At 39.7% G+C, this 18,633-nt stretch overlaps 1 protein-coding gene and 1 long non-coding RNA gene across 3 annotated transcripts in view; one reads left to right on the top strand and one right to left on the bottom strand.

Moving 5' to 3' along the window:
* LOC148356705 (uncharacterized) overlaps window positions 1-963 on the bottom strand; it is a 46,036-nt gene extending 45,073 nt beyond the window's left edge. Inside the window, exon 1 of the long non-coding RNA XR_015852123.1 lies at window positions 764-963. This is a non-coding gene — a long non-coding RNA (uncharacterized LOC148356705). The remainder of the gene's footprint in view (window positions 1-763) is intronic.
* Window positions 493-16,655, top strand: trappc14 (trafficking protein particle complex subunit 14). 2 transcript variants are annotated; one of them, XM_088348505.1, is made up of 11 exons: window positions 493-1,057; window positions 3,787-3,870; window positions 5,040-5,169; window positions 6,633-6,719; window positions 6,796-6,916; window positions 8,134-8,281; window positions 8,355-8,416; window positions 11,196-11,368; window positions 12,153-12,286; window positions 12,362-12,489; window positions 14,086-16,655. In XM_088348505.1, exons 1-11 carry the CDS (start codon window positions 665-667, stop codon window positions 14,210-14,212), a joined length of 1,587 nt encoding a protein of 528 aa, XP_088204631.1. In that variant the 5' UTR covers window positions 493-664; the 3' UTR covers window positions 14,213-16,655. The 2 variants fall into 2 exon arrangements, with proteins under 2 accessions (XP_088204631.1, XP_088204632.1); XM_088348506.1 differs by lacking the exon at window positions 3,787-3,870.
* Window positions 16,656-18,633: the final 1,978 nt, after the last annotated feature.

Below are 18,633 nucleotides of genomic sequence, written 5' to 3'. Positions count from 1 at the left end.
CCGACTGCTCCATGTTGTATGTCGAAGTGTCCTTGGGCAAGACACCGAATCCCTAATGCCCCCAATAAGCAGGTCGGCGCCTTGCATGGCCGCTATTGGTGTGTGAGTGTGTGTGTGAATGGGTAAGTGTGAAGCACATTGTAATGCGCTTTGGGAGGTCTTCATTGACTTGAAAAGCGCTATATAAAATGCAGACCATTTACCATTTAGGTAAGATTGTGCCCTTTAGATACTGGACCTAACAGCTACCTTTGTCAGCGTCACTTAGGCTATGTACACATCAAACTCGAATGTGAGTTTAACAGAAATTAAATATGCAGGGAAAACTTGCATATTACCGTTTTCCAATATGTACTAAACACATTTTTTAATTTTTGTTAAAGCACACATCCGTCGTCACTATCACACAATCATCTCATCGAGAGTTTAAGGGCTCTCCACGATCGATTATTTAGGTCTAGCATAAACGACAGCCGTTCTAAAACCACTTTGATGAACCACTCAACTTTTAAGTATTACATGTTAACTAACCGCTGACATTTATATCACTTATTTATATCCGTTGCGGCATTTTCCAACGTGCCTCTTCGTCAAGTCCGCCCGTAACGACACTCCTTCGCGTCAGTTAACATATGGCTTAGTGAGCGCAACTTTTTTGACAGATATGGAATCGCCGTTTGAACATACAGTGTATTTTCCCGCCTCGGGCGAAGCGGCAGACCCGGCGGACCGTGACCCTCTTCGGCAGAGGAGCGACTTTTACCTCGGGGAGACCGTCCATTTTCTTGTCGTGCTGCGTAACAGTAATGCGCCGAAGGCAAAGCTGAAAATAGGCGACTTGTTCGCTGTGGCGAGCGTCGGTGCCCAGCTGGATGACTGTCGACTCGACTCGAATGAAAACGTAGTGGAGGAAGGATGTATGGAAGCGGAGGAAGACCGAGATGGCATTTTAGTTGGGCACCAAAGAAGAAGAAGCGGCGGGTCAACTCTCAAGTTTACCACCTGCTGCCCGCTACCTTACCATAACAATACACGACCCAGGACAGAACCGGTCAAGGTTAGGACCATTTTCTCGCAGACATTGTAATGTTTTTACTGTAAATACTGTTAAGTCTTTGTGTATGTCACACTCAAACCATGTGTTGCTGAATGTGAGTCGTGGCTCACAGCAGCAGCGTTTTCCTTCGGTGTCCACTAGGGGGTGGGCGATACGCCATCCATCCATTATCTGTACCGCTTATCCTCAGTAGGGTCGCGAGGTTGCTGGAGCCCATCCCAGCTATCTTTGGGCAGGGGACACCCTGAACTGGTTGCAAGCCAGTCGCAGGGCACACAGGGACAGACAATTCGCTTGCTCATTCACACCTAAGGACAATTTGGACCTACCAATTAACCTGAAACGCATGTTTTTGGAATGTGGGAGGAAACCGGAGTGCCCGGAGGAAACCCACGCAAGCACAGGGAGAACATGCAAACTCCACACAGGAGGTTCGATCTCGTGACCTAAGAACTGTGCCGCCCACGCGCTAACCACTGCGCCGCCGTGCTGCCCTAGTATAGATCCGATACAAGTAAATACATGGTAGAATCGATCGATACCGATCTGGTGCAGATACTTACATGATTGAATAGTTGACTCCTTCCCCAGTAGTTAGTTTATACAGTGGTACTTTTACCTATAGATTTAATTTGTTCTGGGGATAGCTTCGTAACCTGAAAACTCAGTGAGCAGAGACACATTTTTATTGTAAATGCGCTCATCCGTTCCAAGGCCCGCAAAAGTACAGTATATTTTTTAAATAAATCTAAAAAAAGAGTTTCAGAACATTAAACATATACATCCTAAAAATATATTACTGCACAATAAACATAAAATGAGAGGCATATGTAAAAACCAAAAAATAAAGGAAATAATAAAAAATGTATTTATGTTTTTGCCGCGCGTTTCTTGAAGAACTGATCCAACAACGTCTGCTTTTGCCGGCTTTTGACATGACGTCAGAAATGCATGAGGCAGACTTAGTGATAGCCGGACTTGTCAACACTTTTCCTGTGTGATTTCTTTCCGCACATTCCGAGACTTCGTGGAATTTTGCTAAAATGTCGTTAATTTGGGCAGATTTAATGATGGCTGCATCCTCCTCCCCACTTTCTTGCCAGAACCCCTCCTCTTCGTCGTCTCTGAACTCTGAACTGTGACGGTGACATGAAGAGCATGCTGGGAGCACGCATGCGCACTGTGTTGCAAGGCAGATTTTAAGCGATAGCCAGTTTCTCTACGTTCGAGGAACTCTGGGAGCGGCTAATCGCAGCGCATACTGTATTATATTGAAGCGACTTTGTAACTAGAGGCAATATTTTCCCGTGCAGGTACTATGTAACCTGAAACTTTCCGATGTTGAGACATTCGTAAGTAGAGGTACCACTTTATTTACAATTAACACAACACAAATATTTTAGGTACTAAACATATTTATTTCATTATTTGATTAAATAAATACAACTCAAACGTTAACTGGATGAAAAATAAATAGAAATATTACGACTGTTTCAGAACAAAAAGCAAGGGAGTCAAATAAAAAAGCAGCGATATAACGATAATACAAAAATTAAAAGGTCAACACGTCAACTCCAATATCAATTGCACAATATTTTGAAAATAAAGTCAGAAAATGTAAATAAGATAAACAATACGTGCTGTGGAATGCTCTGCCCACTGAGATTCGGTCTGGAACCTCAGCGGAACTGTTTAAACCTAGGCTTAAAGCACACTTCTATACTATAGCTTATGAATCACTTACATTTCAGAATATCTGTGTATTATTTGATATTGCAACATCCGTTGTGCGGTCCCTTCTCAAGGATTCTTCATTTACCTCATGTTAAGGTTTTGAATTTTTCCTTGCCCTCATGTAGGTTTTAGATCAGGGGATGGTGTAATGATAGTCTGCAGTTTGCAATAATCTGTGGTCTGTGCAGCCATTTGAGACCCCTTATGATGAAGGGGCTCTACAAATTAACATGACTTGACTTAAAAACCTTTAAAGCCCCAATGTGTCATTTTGACCACTAGACGGCACTGTGTTGTCTTGTACGAACAAGGGCCAGTGAGTGTTCCTGCAAATCACTGAACATGGCGCCTATCCATGAAGTGATTTCATGCTGATTTTTTTAATCTATGTATAAAAATGAACATTGTTGTGATACATCGTTTATTTTTGCCTAGTATTCAAATCAAAGTTTTTTTTTACTGGATTATTTTTTGTTCCACTTGGAGGCCCTAGATATTACACACTGAATCTTTACCAGTATAAAACTTAAATATTTCTACGACAACAACAGTTACAGAACCAAAGTCTAGAGAGTCAAAATAGAATTTAGCAATGTAACAAACAAGCCCCTTTTGGATCTGTTGCCATAGTGAGAGGAGATTTACAAACTCCTTACCAATTATCGTAAATGTTTGATTTCTATCATCGTTGCCAAAGGTGGCCCAAGTTGTTTGGTTCAGGGAGCAATTCATTTTTCACATAAGGCTCGATGGGTTCTATTTTTTTGTGCCGTAATAAATGGAATCAACATCTACAAACGGCATTTTCTTTTTTCTTAGGTTGTCTTCACGTTATATTAAAATTACTTTGATGATCTGAAACTTTTGTGAGTGATAAATATGCAAAAAAACACATACATCAGGAAGGGGGCAAATCATTTTTTATGCCACTATACCTAAATAATTCTAGTGTTTAAATTAATTTTTAATTCTTTCATGTATTATTTGCTCTACAGTCAACGCCGTTGTCCGAAGAAGAGGTTTTCTTCTGTCTTACGGTTACTTTGGACAAGCTTCCGGTTAACACACGCCTAGCCAAGGTCAGCCTTTTTGCAAGTATTATTCATGTCTTAAAGGGACAGTGTGTATTATTTAGCACCTCCTTGCATTGGATAAATGTCATAAACAATATTGATTTGAGTAATATAAAAAGGGGGGAAAAGGGAACCAAAAAAAGGAAAAATACTATCATAAACATATCTCATCTCATCTCATCAGCTGCACCGCTTATCCTCAGTAGGGTCGCGGCGGTGCTGGAGCCCATCCCAGCAATCATTGGGCAGTGGGCAGGGGACACCCTGAACTGGTTGCCAGCCAATTGCAGGGCACACGGGGACAGACAACTCATTCGCTCATTCACACGTAGGGACAATTTGGACCGGCCAATTCACCTGACATGCATGTTTTTGGAATGTGGGAGGAAACCGGAGTGCCCGGAGGAAACCCACGCGAGCACGGGGAGAACATACAAACTCCGCACAGGAAGTCTGGAGCTGGATTTGAACCCACGCAGGAGGTTCCCAAGACCTTAGAACTGCGCTAACCACTGCGCCGCCGTGCTGCCATCATAAAGATATCCATTTTTAAAATATTTCAGAGGCCGAGAAAATCGTACTTATTCGACATAACATGTGCCTAAAGGGAGCTGAGATATTTGCCTATCATCTTGCTGCTACGTACGGCTACCCCCCAAAAACAAAAACTAAATAGTAAAACTATTTTTTCTTTGTGTTTTTCTTTTTTTCCTTTTTTCTTCTTGCATTTTTCCGTTTTATTTTCTTTTTTCTCTCATGTTTTTTCTTGATTTTTTTCTCTTTTTATCTCTCTCTTTTTCCTTTATTTGTTTTTTCCTTTTTGTCTTGTTTTTTTCTTTCATTTTTATCGCTTCACTTCTTTTTCCACTTTTTTTTTATTTTATTCTCCTTATTTCTTCTTTTTCTTTCATTTATTCTCTGTTTTTTTCTTGCTTTGCCAAAGGCTGGGCAAAAAAATAAGGAGAAAAATTGTGCCTCCCTGTAGTTTGTATTCCTGCTTGTGCTTTTTAGCACTCATTTTCACCTGCACTACACCAAACAGTGTTCAAATAATACACACTATCCATTTAAATAGAAAGGTTGTGGGTTTTTTTCAAAGAACAACAATTGGCGAAAAAGTTGGAAATATTTATTAGGTTCAAAGATTGTGATAAAATATACCGTGCTTTCTTTAGATTGTGGTGACCGTGTGGGAGGCGGATGAAGAGCAGTCGGAGGTGAGGCAACAGGGTTACCTAGGTCTCCTGCAGCTTCGCTGGCCAGCCCATGCTTTCCGAGAGGACCTCAACAAAATCAAGACACAGTGTAGGGATGCCACCGAAAATACCAACAATGTCGGACAACCCAAAACATGATGACGTTAGGTCTGCACGATTTTGGGAAAAAAAAACCTAATTGCGATTTTTCAGACTAGTATTGCAATTTCGATGCGATATTCAGTTCTAAAAGGAAAGTGCAATTTCTGTGGTAGTTTTGTTTTCTTATGAGTACTTAATCCATGGATGCATATGACCTACCTGTTCTCCCATGAGTGGGGTTGATAATTAATGGGGGGGTGACGAAAATACTAATGGCATCATGTCATACACATGCTTAATGAGGAATTCTTGGAATATGACTATATGATGATTATAAATGTTATTATTTTTAAAGATTTTGAAGAATCACAACACATATGGTCATTTAAAGCATAATACAGAAAAATTTAGTAGACCCTCAAAATAAGGCGAGAAGGTATCAATGAGTTCTGAAGTTGCAAGGAGAACAGGGTAGAGAGCCCAATCTCTGATAAGAAATTACGATTTGTACGAAGAACCCTCCCCCAAACCCTCTCCTTTTATTATTCTCCTGCGTTTACAAAAGCAGATCCGCCTGAAAATGTGTGGAAATCAAAGAAAGTAACCTGATTGGTTCGCTTATGTAAAAAGTTCATAATAGTCAAAACAACAGATAACAATGCGTAATAATGTGTCGTGAAAAATACAAACTGGCCTCCAATGCAGTTGTCAGGTATCCAATGTTAAAACAGAATAAACTGCTTTATTTTCTGTAATGGAACTAAAATACAAAAATGTAGTACATTCTAGATCAGGGACCGCTACCCTTTTCTAACATGAAAGCTACTTTTTTTGTTATTGGTTTGCGCAATGTGCTACCAGATGCATTTCTTAAATAGCAACTTAAGGTTTTATGTTGTTACAATGTTATTATTATGTTATTGTCAGGTCGTAATTTTAGAAGTGGGTTAAAATAATCAACCACTGTTCATGTCAATGATTTCTCAGAAAGTTAGAAATCAAATTTCCAATCAACGGTAAGCTATTTTCAGAACCAGTCTGCGGGCTACCCTGGATGCTCTGAGGGGGCTACCTGGTGCTGATCGGCACACGTGGAAGACCCCTGTTCTTGTTCCATTACAAATCCACTGAAATATTTTTTTTCAATTTTCATAATGCTGAATGCTCATTAGTTGAACGACCCACTTGTATACTTGTTCATGATAATCTTCTAATTTTAGATAGGATATTAGATTGTACGGCATCATTAGCTATACTAAAACAATAAAAGACTTGAAATATTTCAGTCTATTTATAATGAATCCAGAATGTATGGCATTTTTTCTTTTTTAATTGAATTACAGGAAATAATATAAGTCTGTCACCAGATTAAATTGTTTTGAGACAATCCTGTAAATCATATGTTAGAAAAAATATTTGTAATCGATAATGCAGCTCTTCCCAGATCTGACCTGTCTTTATTCCCTACAGTCTGTGCCACTTTGAACGTTCTGGCGCCTCCTAGTGTCGGAATCCAGCAGCTGACAGTCTCCGGAAAACACCTGACGTTCCTCAAAGGTCTGTCGTTCTGCTGAGCGGCACTTTTCATCGGACAAGCTTCTGGCTTTCACGATCCCATTCTTTGACCCTTCAGTCTCAAATAGCAGCTCTAGAGAGGACATCTCCATCGCTGACGTGCGGATCCTTCCCAATTACAACTCGTCCTACCTTCCGATGATGCCGGACGGTTCTGTCCTGACAGTGGACAATGTCTGGTAAGCATAGACTATTTTGTGGTGGAAACTCAGTTTAGCTCTGGGGCGGGATCCAGACTTTCTGTTCTGAGGTGGGCAAGATCAGCAAAAGAATGTGAGCTTAAAGTTTTAGCTTACTTTTCGGTAAATAACCCCTCGTTTTTTGCGGGGGTTGCGTTCCAAGAAAGTCCTGCGATAGTCCAAACCTGCGAAGTAAAAACATCTAAATCCCTATTGCCCCCAATAAGCAGGTAGGCGCCTTCCATGGCTGACTCCCGATTGGTGTGTGAGTGTGTGTGTGAATGGGTAAGTGTGAAGCACATTGTAAAGCGCTTTGGGAGGTCTTCATTGACTTGAAAAAGTGCTATAAAAATGCTGACTATTTACCATTTATTTATCTATTTGATATCAGTAACATAAAAAACATATAATATATATAACTGCTACAAAATAACAACTATAGATCTACAAATACAATTATCAAACACAAAATTGCAGTTGAATTAATGGTTTTAATTACCATCATACAAGAGTACAACGGAATTGGAGGGCTTCTCCTTTTAGTGTAATGAAGTGAACCAGAGAGCAGCCGGCAAGCTCCCCGCTAGCATCCGGGATCCACGGGTTGAGCAAGGTCTCCTTTAGAATACAACAGTCACGAATGTAGATGTTTTCCATGAATTGTAGACAATACAATATTAGTCGCTCCCAGAGTTTCCTGAACGTAACAAACAGCCTTCGTGTGACTGTCACACTTCAGAGAGGAGGAGGAGGAGTGGTTTGGCTAGATGGCGGGGAGGAGGACATAGCTATCATTCAGTCAGCTAAAGTTAAAGACATTTTACCAAAATTCCATAAAGTCTCGGAATTTGGAGAAAGGAATCACCGTTCAATATGATGTCTGCCTCGCGCATTTTTGACGGATTGTCAAAAGCTGACAAAAGCAGACGTCATTGGATCAGTTTTTCAAGAAACGCAAGGCAAAAATGTAAATACATATTTTTATTATATCCTTTCTTCTTTGTTTTTTTACATCATGTGCCTCTTGTTCTATATTTCTTGTGTGGTAATCTAATTCTAACTTGTATTTTTCAATTTTCTAATGCTCTTTTATGATTTATTCGAAAAGATATTGTGCTTTTGCCGGATTAAAATATCCAACGAGCTAGGTCTGGCTGGCCATATGTTTGACTTGCCTATAATAGGTTCTTTGTCTGACATTCCTTTCGCCACTCAAGCCACCAGTCGGGCGAAGTAACCACGGCGTCATTTTACCGTGTGGATAGCGAATATTCGCGCCTTCCCAGTAAGCTGCACACCCTGGAGGAACACAACTTCTTATTCCGATTGGAGCTTCAGGACGGAGATGACGACCACACATGTGAAGTGAGAGGAACCTCTTTTCAGTGGCTTCTCAAATGCTGAACAAATCACTAGCTTTTGTTCATTTTGTATTTAGGGTTTAGAAGTGCCGCTGGTTGCTGTGCTAAAATGGCGTACATCAACATTCCCCCAAATCAGGTGTGAATTAATATCACTCTCTGGCTTCCTTGCAATAAACCCCTTTCTGTGCTTTTAAACAAATGTGACGTAGTCAAGCTGCGCTTGCATTGTTGAGGCAGAACGGCCGAATTCATGTCACTTTATTCGAGCCCATTGACGGAAAAAGATTTCGGATCGTAGATGGCAACATCTCAAATAAAAACTAAGTATGTGTAAGTGAGTTGATTTTATTGATTAAAAACAACCAAAAACTGTTCTTTTAAATATAGAGTATGTCACAAACTTGAACACACCCCTCACATTTCTGCAGAGATTTTATTTCAATGTTTAATAGAACATAATTTTTTAATAGAAGTATGTCAATAAAGCCCCCGGCTTACTGAAAAGATATATTCTGGTCTGATGAGACAAATATTAATTTATTTGGCTCAGATGCTGCGAAGCATGTGCGGAAACAACCAGGTGAAGTGTCCAAAAAATTTTTCCTTGGTCATCTTAAAAGTGTATTTGGGTTCATTGTCAGACTGGAACGTTGCTTTGCCAGCCAGTATCAAGAGGGAGAGGATCATTCTCTGCTCCAGTATTCCACAGTACATCCTTGAGTTTGTGTTTCCCTTAATGAAATGCAACTCCCCAATTCCAGTTGCTCTTATGCAGCCCCAAACCATGACATTCCCAACACATTGCTTGACTTTATGCACAACACAAACATGTTTGTACTCCCCACCTGGTTGTTGCCGCACATGCTTTGCATCATATTAGCCATATAAATTAATATTTGTCTCATCAGAGCAGAAGCCATCTTTCTGTCACGGTCGCCATGACGACCAGTATGCCACGCCCCGAACTCAAGCTGAAGCAGATCAGCTGATTGCTGTTCTGCTTTTTAAGGCTGGATTTTGGGTTTGGCGGGTGCTGGTTCATTACTCTTATACACAATCCCGGTCTGTTATGCTTGTCCTGTTTTAGTCTGTTATGCCTTGTCCTGTTGAGTTCGTGCCGGAGGAACTCTGTATTGTTCTGTTTTGCCTCGGAGTATTGGGCGACTTTTATTTTATTAAATAAAACCTATGGATCGTCAACGCATTTGAGTTCTCCCTTCATGCCTCCTGCCTCCGTTCTGGTCCGGTCACCTTCCACGCCACCACGTCTCGCGACAGAAACCCAAAATCCAGCCTTAAAAAAGCAGAACAGCAATCAGCTGATCTGCTTCAGCTTGAGTTCGGGGCGTGGCATACTGGTCGTCATGGCGACCGTGACACTTTCCAGTAAACCATGGCCTTTATTGACATACTTCTTTTCATTCTGTCAAAGCAATGTTTCTTCAGTGATGTTCTATTAAACATTATAATGAAATCTCTGCAGAAATGTGAGGGGTGTACTCACTTTTGTGACATACTGTAAATGCAATGTAGGGTTATATGCGAGTATACACGGTACTTGAAGCTGTTTTTGTATAAATGGTTTTATTTCTTTTTATAGGTGAATATATATTCTTGTATATCTGCTTTAAACTGCACAATCCTTTTATTGGATGCATTTGAGAAGTGGTTTGCGTCGCAGCTCTTCATTAGGGTGGAATGTTGTGTCCTAAAGAAAGATCTGTTGAGAATCAGTAGTTTAGATTACATACAAAAGGCAGTCTATTTTACCTTATCATCACAATATCTTTAGTTAGGGTACCAGAGATTAATGTCCATTTCGTGCATTTCACATATTACAATGCCAATGTATTCTAAGTATTGTAGGTGACAAATTTATTGCCATAATAACATTTGAAATACCCAACAAAGTTAAAATTTGTCTCTGGCACTGTGACTAAAAAGAGTGTAATAATAAGATACAACCTAACGCCTTTCCATCTGTCATCGATATCACTGGTGGTCCAGTGTTAAGGATTTGGCGCTCTCACCGCCACATCCTTGATTGATTTCTTGTTGTGTAGAATAGTATGTGATCGTTGTCAGTGATATTTATCAACTGAACAATCTTTAAAACCTTGTGTCTAACACACACCCACACTCTGAGGTGTTTTTTTAGGTAAAAAAAAGTGAGTTATACATGAGCAAATACAGTAAGTTACAATTTTGAATAATTGACTTACCTTGGCTTGCACCCACCTTAATCACGTTGTTTGTGTGGCTGGGATCAATAATAATAATGATAACAACAAATAATCACTAAATATTATTAACAATAGAAGAACAAATTATTATTCAATTTCGTATTGAATAAAATATACAATAATACTAATTTGAATAATGTTATTAATTTTATCGTTATTATTATTATTTTTAATCTATTAGCTAGCACCAGTAGAAGCAGCGGTCTATAGTCGACATTGGTAGTAAAGACAATACTCTAACACGTGTCCTGCTAAAATTTACTTGGGCATCCAGCATTCAAGTAAATCCTAAAAAGATAGCCAAAATATAAAATGGACACCGCAAACACTGATGTTCCTAACAATAACCTTGGTGCATTCAGTTATTTTAATAGCTTACAGCCACAGACTCACACAGTGCTTTTGAAAAGGCCGGTTTTCTTTGGTATGTCCAAAAAAAATAATGTTACTTTAAAATGAGATGTGTGCACCCGAAAACACAACATCTAGGCATGTTGATTTTGTAAATTGTGAATCTGAAAACACAACTAAACATACAAATTTTCCCTCGCTCAATTCAAACTCGCACTCCTGCTGTTTTGGGTCAACAATGTGCATCCATCCTGGTGATCCAGTGATGACGCAGGCTGGAAAGGGGTCTATATCGCTGACTTCTCTTGATTTTCTTCCTAGGCACATTGCAACTTTTTACTCCCTTCCCAGCATCTTCTTACATCGCCCTCGACTGCTGCTGACCGCCTCCTGCCCAAGCGCCGTCAGGCCTCTCGAGAGCTTCCAGGTCAAGTACACGCTCATCAACAACCTGCACGACTTTTTATCTGTGCGACTGCACTGGAATTTCCACAGTGAGTTTTCCAATTGACTTGCCAAGGGAAGGCTTCTATTTTCCAGGGTTCGTTTGGCTTCTTGAAATTTTTGAATTCTAATGTTGTTTCTCGATAATTGAAAAGTGCTTGATTTCCGGGTGAAAAAAGTCGTTGCCATGTTTTTAAACAAGTCTGCTTTAAAATCACATCGACACTGCTCTCTAGTGGCTTCTCTTTGCCATTGCATTTCTTCATCCCTGGCTATTAACTGCCTGAGTTTGTATGGCATTGTCCTATGAAGCGTCATCGCCCCCTACGGGTCGCGCCCAAGTGGACAGGTGAATGTTACGCCTAAAGTGGGCACTATGAAATGTGTATTGGTGCAAGGATTACGAATCAACATCGGATCTTTATTATGTGCTATGAATAAATTAAGGTGGTGTTTCACAGTGGTAAATTGTAATGGGAGTGACATCCTGCAACTGAAAATGTAAGCTACATATTACTATCATGTTTACCCAACATGGCAAGAGATTTTTCTCAAATATATTTACACTCGTATTGCATAGATCTACTAATATATTTGCAATTTATTTAAAATTTTAAAATTATGTCTTGATAAATGCACACACAAGATTAGAAATTGCAAATGTTAATAGCTGATATATTTGTGGCTCTGCAAAATAAATGATTCACACCGGATTCCTTCTTTTAATAGTACTGGAGAAGAATGGCTTTAAAAGTGCTTAAAAGGTGATTGAATTTGGCCAAGAAAAAGGTGTACGAACCCTGATTCTCTCCTGAACTTGTCCAACTTTCCCAGGTGAATGCCGCTCGGATCCTGAAGCGGTTCCAGTGCTGTGTCAGTCTCCGCTTAACAAATTGGAACACTGCAGCAAGGGCTCAAGTGTCTCATTTACCGTCACATTCCAGGTTCTTGGAAAGGGACTCTTTGAAGTACGCTGCCAGAGAATATTTATCAAATGTTGAAACTCAGTAATAACTTCTTTATTTGTTCTTTTGTCATCTTAGCTAAACCAGCACATGACAATACATCTCCAGTTTATTCCCTTGGAATGTGCAACACATTTGGCCGGCAGTGCAGAAAGATCCCTTAGTTTCTCGCATCACTCTCTGCATTTTAGATCGCTGCCTATCGGGTAAGGAGCAGGTCACAGGATGATGAAACTAACTAGTGGCTAAATATTTGCCTTTTAATGTCGTTTCTTCACATGAAACCACGCGTCAGTGGCTAAATGAGGGTTAAGAAAGGGGACGAACACCACAGTTTTCCAATACAGAGGCACTGTCCCCGATCTTGATGTGATGTTCGGGGAGTGTGTCAATCCTGAAAGGCCTACAAAATCTCATTCATCTCCCTGGTCCTTGCTACTGAGGACATTTTTCCCCACCGTGGTGATATTATTGGACTGCATCTTCAGATAATCTGGTGTCCAGTGCTCGATTGGACATCCTAACGCTTAAACATGGTGTTTTACTGTCAGGTTCCGGCCTGAGAACAACAAGGTTCTAATAACGTTGAAGTCATTTGGAGATACCCCTTGTCACTGAATGAAAATTATTTTATTCTGACCCAAGTGTCCAATCACGAATTAGAACTTTACAATTGTGTTGTAAACAGAAGTAGGTTTCAGGTCATCAAATATTTTCAGTAGATAGAACTTTGTTACACAAAAAACCACCACCACCAAACTCAGTTTTCAGAAACATGTTAGTGAGAAACCTGTTATTCTCAGGTCGCAAAATGTAAACTTGAAATACGATTTTAAAAACGAATTTAGTCACAGAAATTAAATGGTATCTGATAGTGTACTAAAACAAAACAACAGTTTACTAAGGACTTCAGAATTTGAAAAGTTATTCAACAGATTCCACTATAGATCCATTAGATGTTGATACAATAACAAGATCTAAATGAACAAAACATGGAAATAGGAGAGGCAGGCCCCAGGGCCGTAAGAGAACAACACCAGGAGAGAAATAGAACACAAGATATGCTGGGACACTAACAAACTGTAACTGAACAAAACATGGAAGGCAATTGGGGTTATTTGGACCACAATCTCCAACTGAACAAAACAAGAAAGTAAGACAATGCAGAATATTTTGGGACACTGATTAACTCTAACTAAACAAAATGTGAAAGGTAGACATCACAGGATATATACTCAAACGTTGATAGAACAATAACAGAAGTGCAATGATGGCAAGAACCTTAAATACAGATCTTATCAGAACGAAAAGCTAGATGGCGATAAGCAATCAGTAGAAACATAATGACCGTAATGAAAAAATGTACAGGGACAGACAATAATCCCACTAAATTGTGGAAGTTGTGAGTGCCCTTATTTATGCCCAAGGACTGTTTGTGGTTTCACATCTTTAAAGGGACAATGTTTATTATTTAGTGCCTCATAGTGGTACAAAAAAACTTTCATTGAGTAAAAACCAACAAACATTAATTTGAATACAATGCAAAAATACATGAACTATCATACTAATGTTTATTTCTTTTGCTTTGTGGAATCCATACCTAAGGTCACCACCATTTTTGTCTGGGTGACGCTACCTGGGGCATAAATGCTCAACATCATAGGACCTAGGAACATTGGTGACAAAATTATTGTTTAGGGGCCAGTAATTCAGTTTCTACGCGGTTAGCGGCTTCTGTTTTAATGAGATTCAGACTCCATACGACTTTCTATTGAGTGATTCTAACACATGTTGTCTTCCAGGACGGTCAGCACGATGGAGAGTTCTTTTGGCAGCCGCCCCTCGGCTACTCCAGAGCAAAGCTTCGTCTCACAGGACAAGGTTGCTAAAAGACCATGTAAGGTCTTTGTGCAGAATAGCCTCAGCTGATGAAGACAAAAGGTTTTGCACACTTCGTTTTTGTTGTGTGTTCACTGCATTGTTGCCACATTACTTTAGGAAAATAATGTGACATTTTATGTTGCATTTGTTCTCTTTCTGGCTTTTTAGAAATTATGAACTATTTGTTATATTTATTTGACTTATTGGCTAAATGTTGCTGAGCTGTTTGCCATTTAATCACAGGTAACATGCTGTAAATGATATTTATGACATTATCTACCATTTAAAGACGATCTAATCTTAATGTTCTATTTATTTTATTATTTTTTCGCAATTGTGACTATTAGGCCAGTCTTGATAACAAATATTTGAGTACACTCACCCCGATCCTTCTACCTAAATGCCGTTCTGATGCTTAGGAAACGTTATTTGAAGTTCTTCTTCGAGTTTAATGGCGGTTGGCATCCATCACTTTGGTGCATTACCGCCACCTATCATTACGGATATTTGTCTCTGTTGTACTTCTCAAATTTGGTTAAAAAGGTCCCCCAGTAACACATTATGGAATGAACTGTTCCAGACTTTGCCATGACCCATAACAGGCCAGGAACTGTGAGCAGGGGAGAATATTGTCCAGAGTTGCGTCCTCAGTGGTGCAGCGACAACCCAGGCTATTATGTCAGGGCAAGTCATGTTTATTTGTATAGCCCTGAATCACAAAGAGTCTCAAAGGGATCCATGAACTGTGAACTTCAAAATTGCATCCTTTGTTGAGGCCTATTACACAAGTCAAACAATCCTTTGGATGACATTTACTCTTTTCCTTCTTTGACCAGCCCATTTTTCATCTTCTCCCTATTTATTTATTTACATGCTACACTAACAAAAAAGTGTGATGACGAGCATGAAATCACTCTACACTCCGCCCCAAACCCATTTTCCTGGTTCCTTCTGCAGCTAGTAAACATGAGCTCAAAGTAAGATTAACTTCATGATTTGCCCAATTTGACTAATTTTCCTTGTTTTACTTTGCCCTTTGTCGTCTGTACTGTCGCTCCTCTATTGAATCATTTCTCTGCTAACTGAGTGTGTACGTGTGTTCATGCTGCCGCCTTCCAGCACCATGGAGAACCAATCACAGACACTGAGTGTCAGAGACAATACCACGCCAGCCTTCAAGTAGAAAGAAAAGGAATTTAAAGACAGACAGACAGAGCAAAGAAAGTTAGAGATAGAAAAAGTTAAAGAGAGAGCAGTATAGAGAATGAAAAGAACAAAAAAGAAAGAAAGAAAGAACAAAAGAGAGACAGAGAAAGCAAAAGAGAGGGAGGCAGAAAGCGAGAGAGAGAGCAAAATAGCAAAAGAGATAGATAGAGCAAGAAAAAGAGCGCAAGAGTGAGGGAGACAGCAGGATGGAGTAAAAGAGCAAGAGTGAGAGAGAGCAGGATGGAGTAAAAGAGCAAGAGTGAGAGCCAAAGAGAGAGAGAGTAAAAGAGAACAAAAGAGCAAATAAGAGAATGAGCAAAAGAGCAAAAGAGAGGGAGAGGGCAAATGAGAGAATGCGCAAAGAGAAAAGGAGGAGAGAAAGAGCAAAGGAGAGATAAAGAACTAAAATCTCGAAGGGAGCCGGATCCTGATTGGTGGGAATCAACTCCCATCGTTCACTTCAAAGAGCCTGCTCATTGAGCCGTTTCGTTAATGAACGACACATTATTAGAAAACACAATTAAGTAAATTATTAAAGTAAAATTGTGTAATATTTGACCACTAGATGGCACTGTATTGTCAAATGCAAACAAAAACCAGTGCCAATCAGCATAGTAGCAAGATGCCAGACAAACATGGGTATGGATTCCGCTATGTAAAAGAGATACGATCTTCTTGACCTATGAATATTTAGATTTATTGAATGGAAGCTTCTTTGGACCACTAGGAGGACTTAAATATCGCACATTGTCCCTTTAAAGGTTGCGGTTAATTTTTGAGGCAAAAAAATACAAACCCAAAATGAGTTCAGCTGACAAGTCGATAAGACAAAAACAAGCATTTGAGCCTGTATACAGTTGACTACACTGCAAATACAAGCTTCTCAATGATTAACCCTTTATTTAGCAACGGTCATACAGGCCCCTTGGAATTTGTTAGGCTCCGCCCTGCTTTATTCCTGGACCCTGGCTATTTCAGCTGAAAATGAAAATCTCCATTCTGATCCCTGTATATTCCTGGTTACGCTATGAGGAGGATGCTAATGGATTGGACCTTGAGAAGGCATTACAACTATGGCGGGACAGCAAACCACGAAGAATATATAAACTGAAAAATTTGAAGTGATAACTGCTTTGTTATACCAATTAACTGTGATGATTAAAACGGCATGAGTATATAATTATTTCAGCAATAATATTTTGTATAATGTACAATATTGTTGTGAACTGAAAAATCTTGAAGCGATAACTGATTTGTATTACCAATAAACTGTGATGATTAAAACTGAATGAATATATAGATTTATATTATATATTTGTCGCCGATTTACAATTTCAACCGCAATAACACTAAATTTTGGGGACCCATAGATCTCTGTTGGGACCCATATATTTTTGAGCATGCGAGTCCCCGGGACCCATCACTTTTCACAGGTAAAATGAACACTGAGGCAAGTGAGAACGATAAAGCAACAACCCGACAGAGGAAGCTGTCAGTGCAGACATTTTATACAGAGTTGTTAATGAGTATCAGGTGCGGATGATTAGAGGCAGGTGTGACGATTCTCCAATCTATTTGTCCTTAGGCGCCCTCTGGGGAAAGGAGGCGTGCTGGATCGTGACACATGTATTTGGAACATGCCACGGGCTAGAAATTCCTCAGGTTTCGCTGGGTCAGAGCTCACTTATTTTTATTGTAAAATGTACTGAAACTGAAAATGACTGCTACAAAGCACAAATAAGAAAACAATAGACGGAGACTTAAAGTGACCAAACCGCAGAGTTTATAAGGTTTTTGTTCTTGGGTACCTGTAACAGCAAGATGGCGGACAATCATGTCATTTCCCTCTAGGTGAGGCTCATGATATTTAAAATAAATGCAAATTTATTAACTTGGGAATATTTAAAGGAAGTACATGACTACAGTGTCACACAAGGTATTTACCCCCTTTTAGTTTTGTTTTTTTCATATTTAACACTCCCAAATGTTTCAGATCATCAAAGTATTTTCAATGGAGACGCTCCCCAACTTACGACCATTCTATTTACGAAAAACGGAAGATAAGAAGATTTTTTTCAGGGTGTCAAAATATCTGGACATTGGTGTAAGTTTGATTTTGTATTCTGTGCACCTTTTTCGGAGTAAAGGACATTACTGTAGTGCTTCTTTCCGCCACTACCGACGTGTGGTGGCGCTGTGAGAGGTCACACACCATCCACCCTGAAGAAGAAATCCTCTTACTCGTTCGTGCGTAAACATACTGAACTGAATCTCCAGTGCGCTAAGAACTTTGACATTTTTATTGTTTAATATCTCGTGCATTCATTCAGTATGGTTGGTGTAAAGTGTAAAGAAGAGGCTAGCCGTTTCTAAAGTGGAATAAGAAAGCTTGATGCGGTTGAGAAAGTGGTTGGATTGCTTTTTTTCTGCCACTCTTTTCCATGGAGGAGGAAGTCGCCTAACTGTTGCAGCTCATCTTCCAATAGTAAGTCAAACTTAACTTAATCCCCATAGAGCACAGGTGTCAAACAGGCGACCCGTGGGCCAGATCAGGCCCGCTAAGGGATTGAATCCGGCCCGCAACACAACACTCAGAGAAGCGCAAGAGAAAAACAAGCTGCAGGTTAAAATATGTCAACTTGATGTTGCCAAAGCCAGGTGCCTCTCACAAAGACACTGTACTTGTATTTATTTCTCCCTCTCTGCCTCTTTCACTCTCTGTGTCTCTCTTTTTCTCTTCCTTTGTTGCTTTTTGTCTCTTTTCTCTTTTCATACCCTTCGCGCTTTCTTTTCTCTTTTCTCTCCTTCTGTCTTCCTATTTCTCTTTGGATTTCTTTCTTTCTCTCCCTTTCTTTCTCTGCCTTTCTTTTCCCCCTCTCTCACGACTTTATCTTTTGTTTCTCACGCTCTCTCCCTCTCTTTTTCTTTCTTCCACCCTCTCTCCTTTTCCCTCCCTCTTTCTCTTATTTCTTTATCTCTCTTATTTCTTTCTCTCCAATCTACTAGTCCGGCCCTCGACAGAATGTTTGTTCTATCGTGTGGCCCCCGAGTTAAAATGAGTTTGACACCCCTGCTATAGAGCATATTATTTTATAAAAATGTTTTTAAAACAAAACAATACAGGTGACTTATACAAGCCTTAAACATACATATATAACCATAAATTGATGACACCAAAAATATATAAAAAGAATATAACATGTAGATGTTTGAATGTGTTTTATTCATAAATGAGAGAAAAGGCGTCTCCAAGACTGGCCCCG

Source organism: Urocampus carinirostris, chromosome 11 (genome assembly GCF_059441175.1).
Source record: "Urocampus carinirostris isolate Australia breed hairy pipefish chromosome 11, RoL_Ucar_1.0, whole genome shotgun sequence".
NCBI lineage: Eukaryota > Metazoa > Chordata > Actinopteri > Syngnathiformes > Syngnathidae > Urocampus > Urocampus carinirostris.
This window is presented reverse-complemented; position numbering and strand designations above follow the sequence as displayed.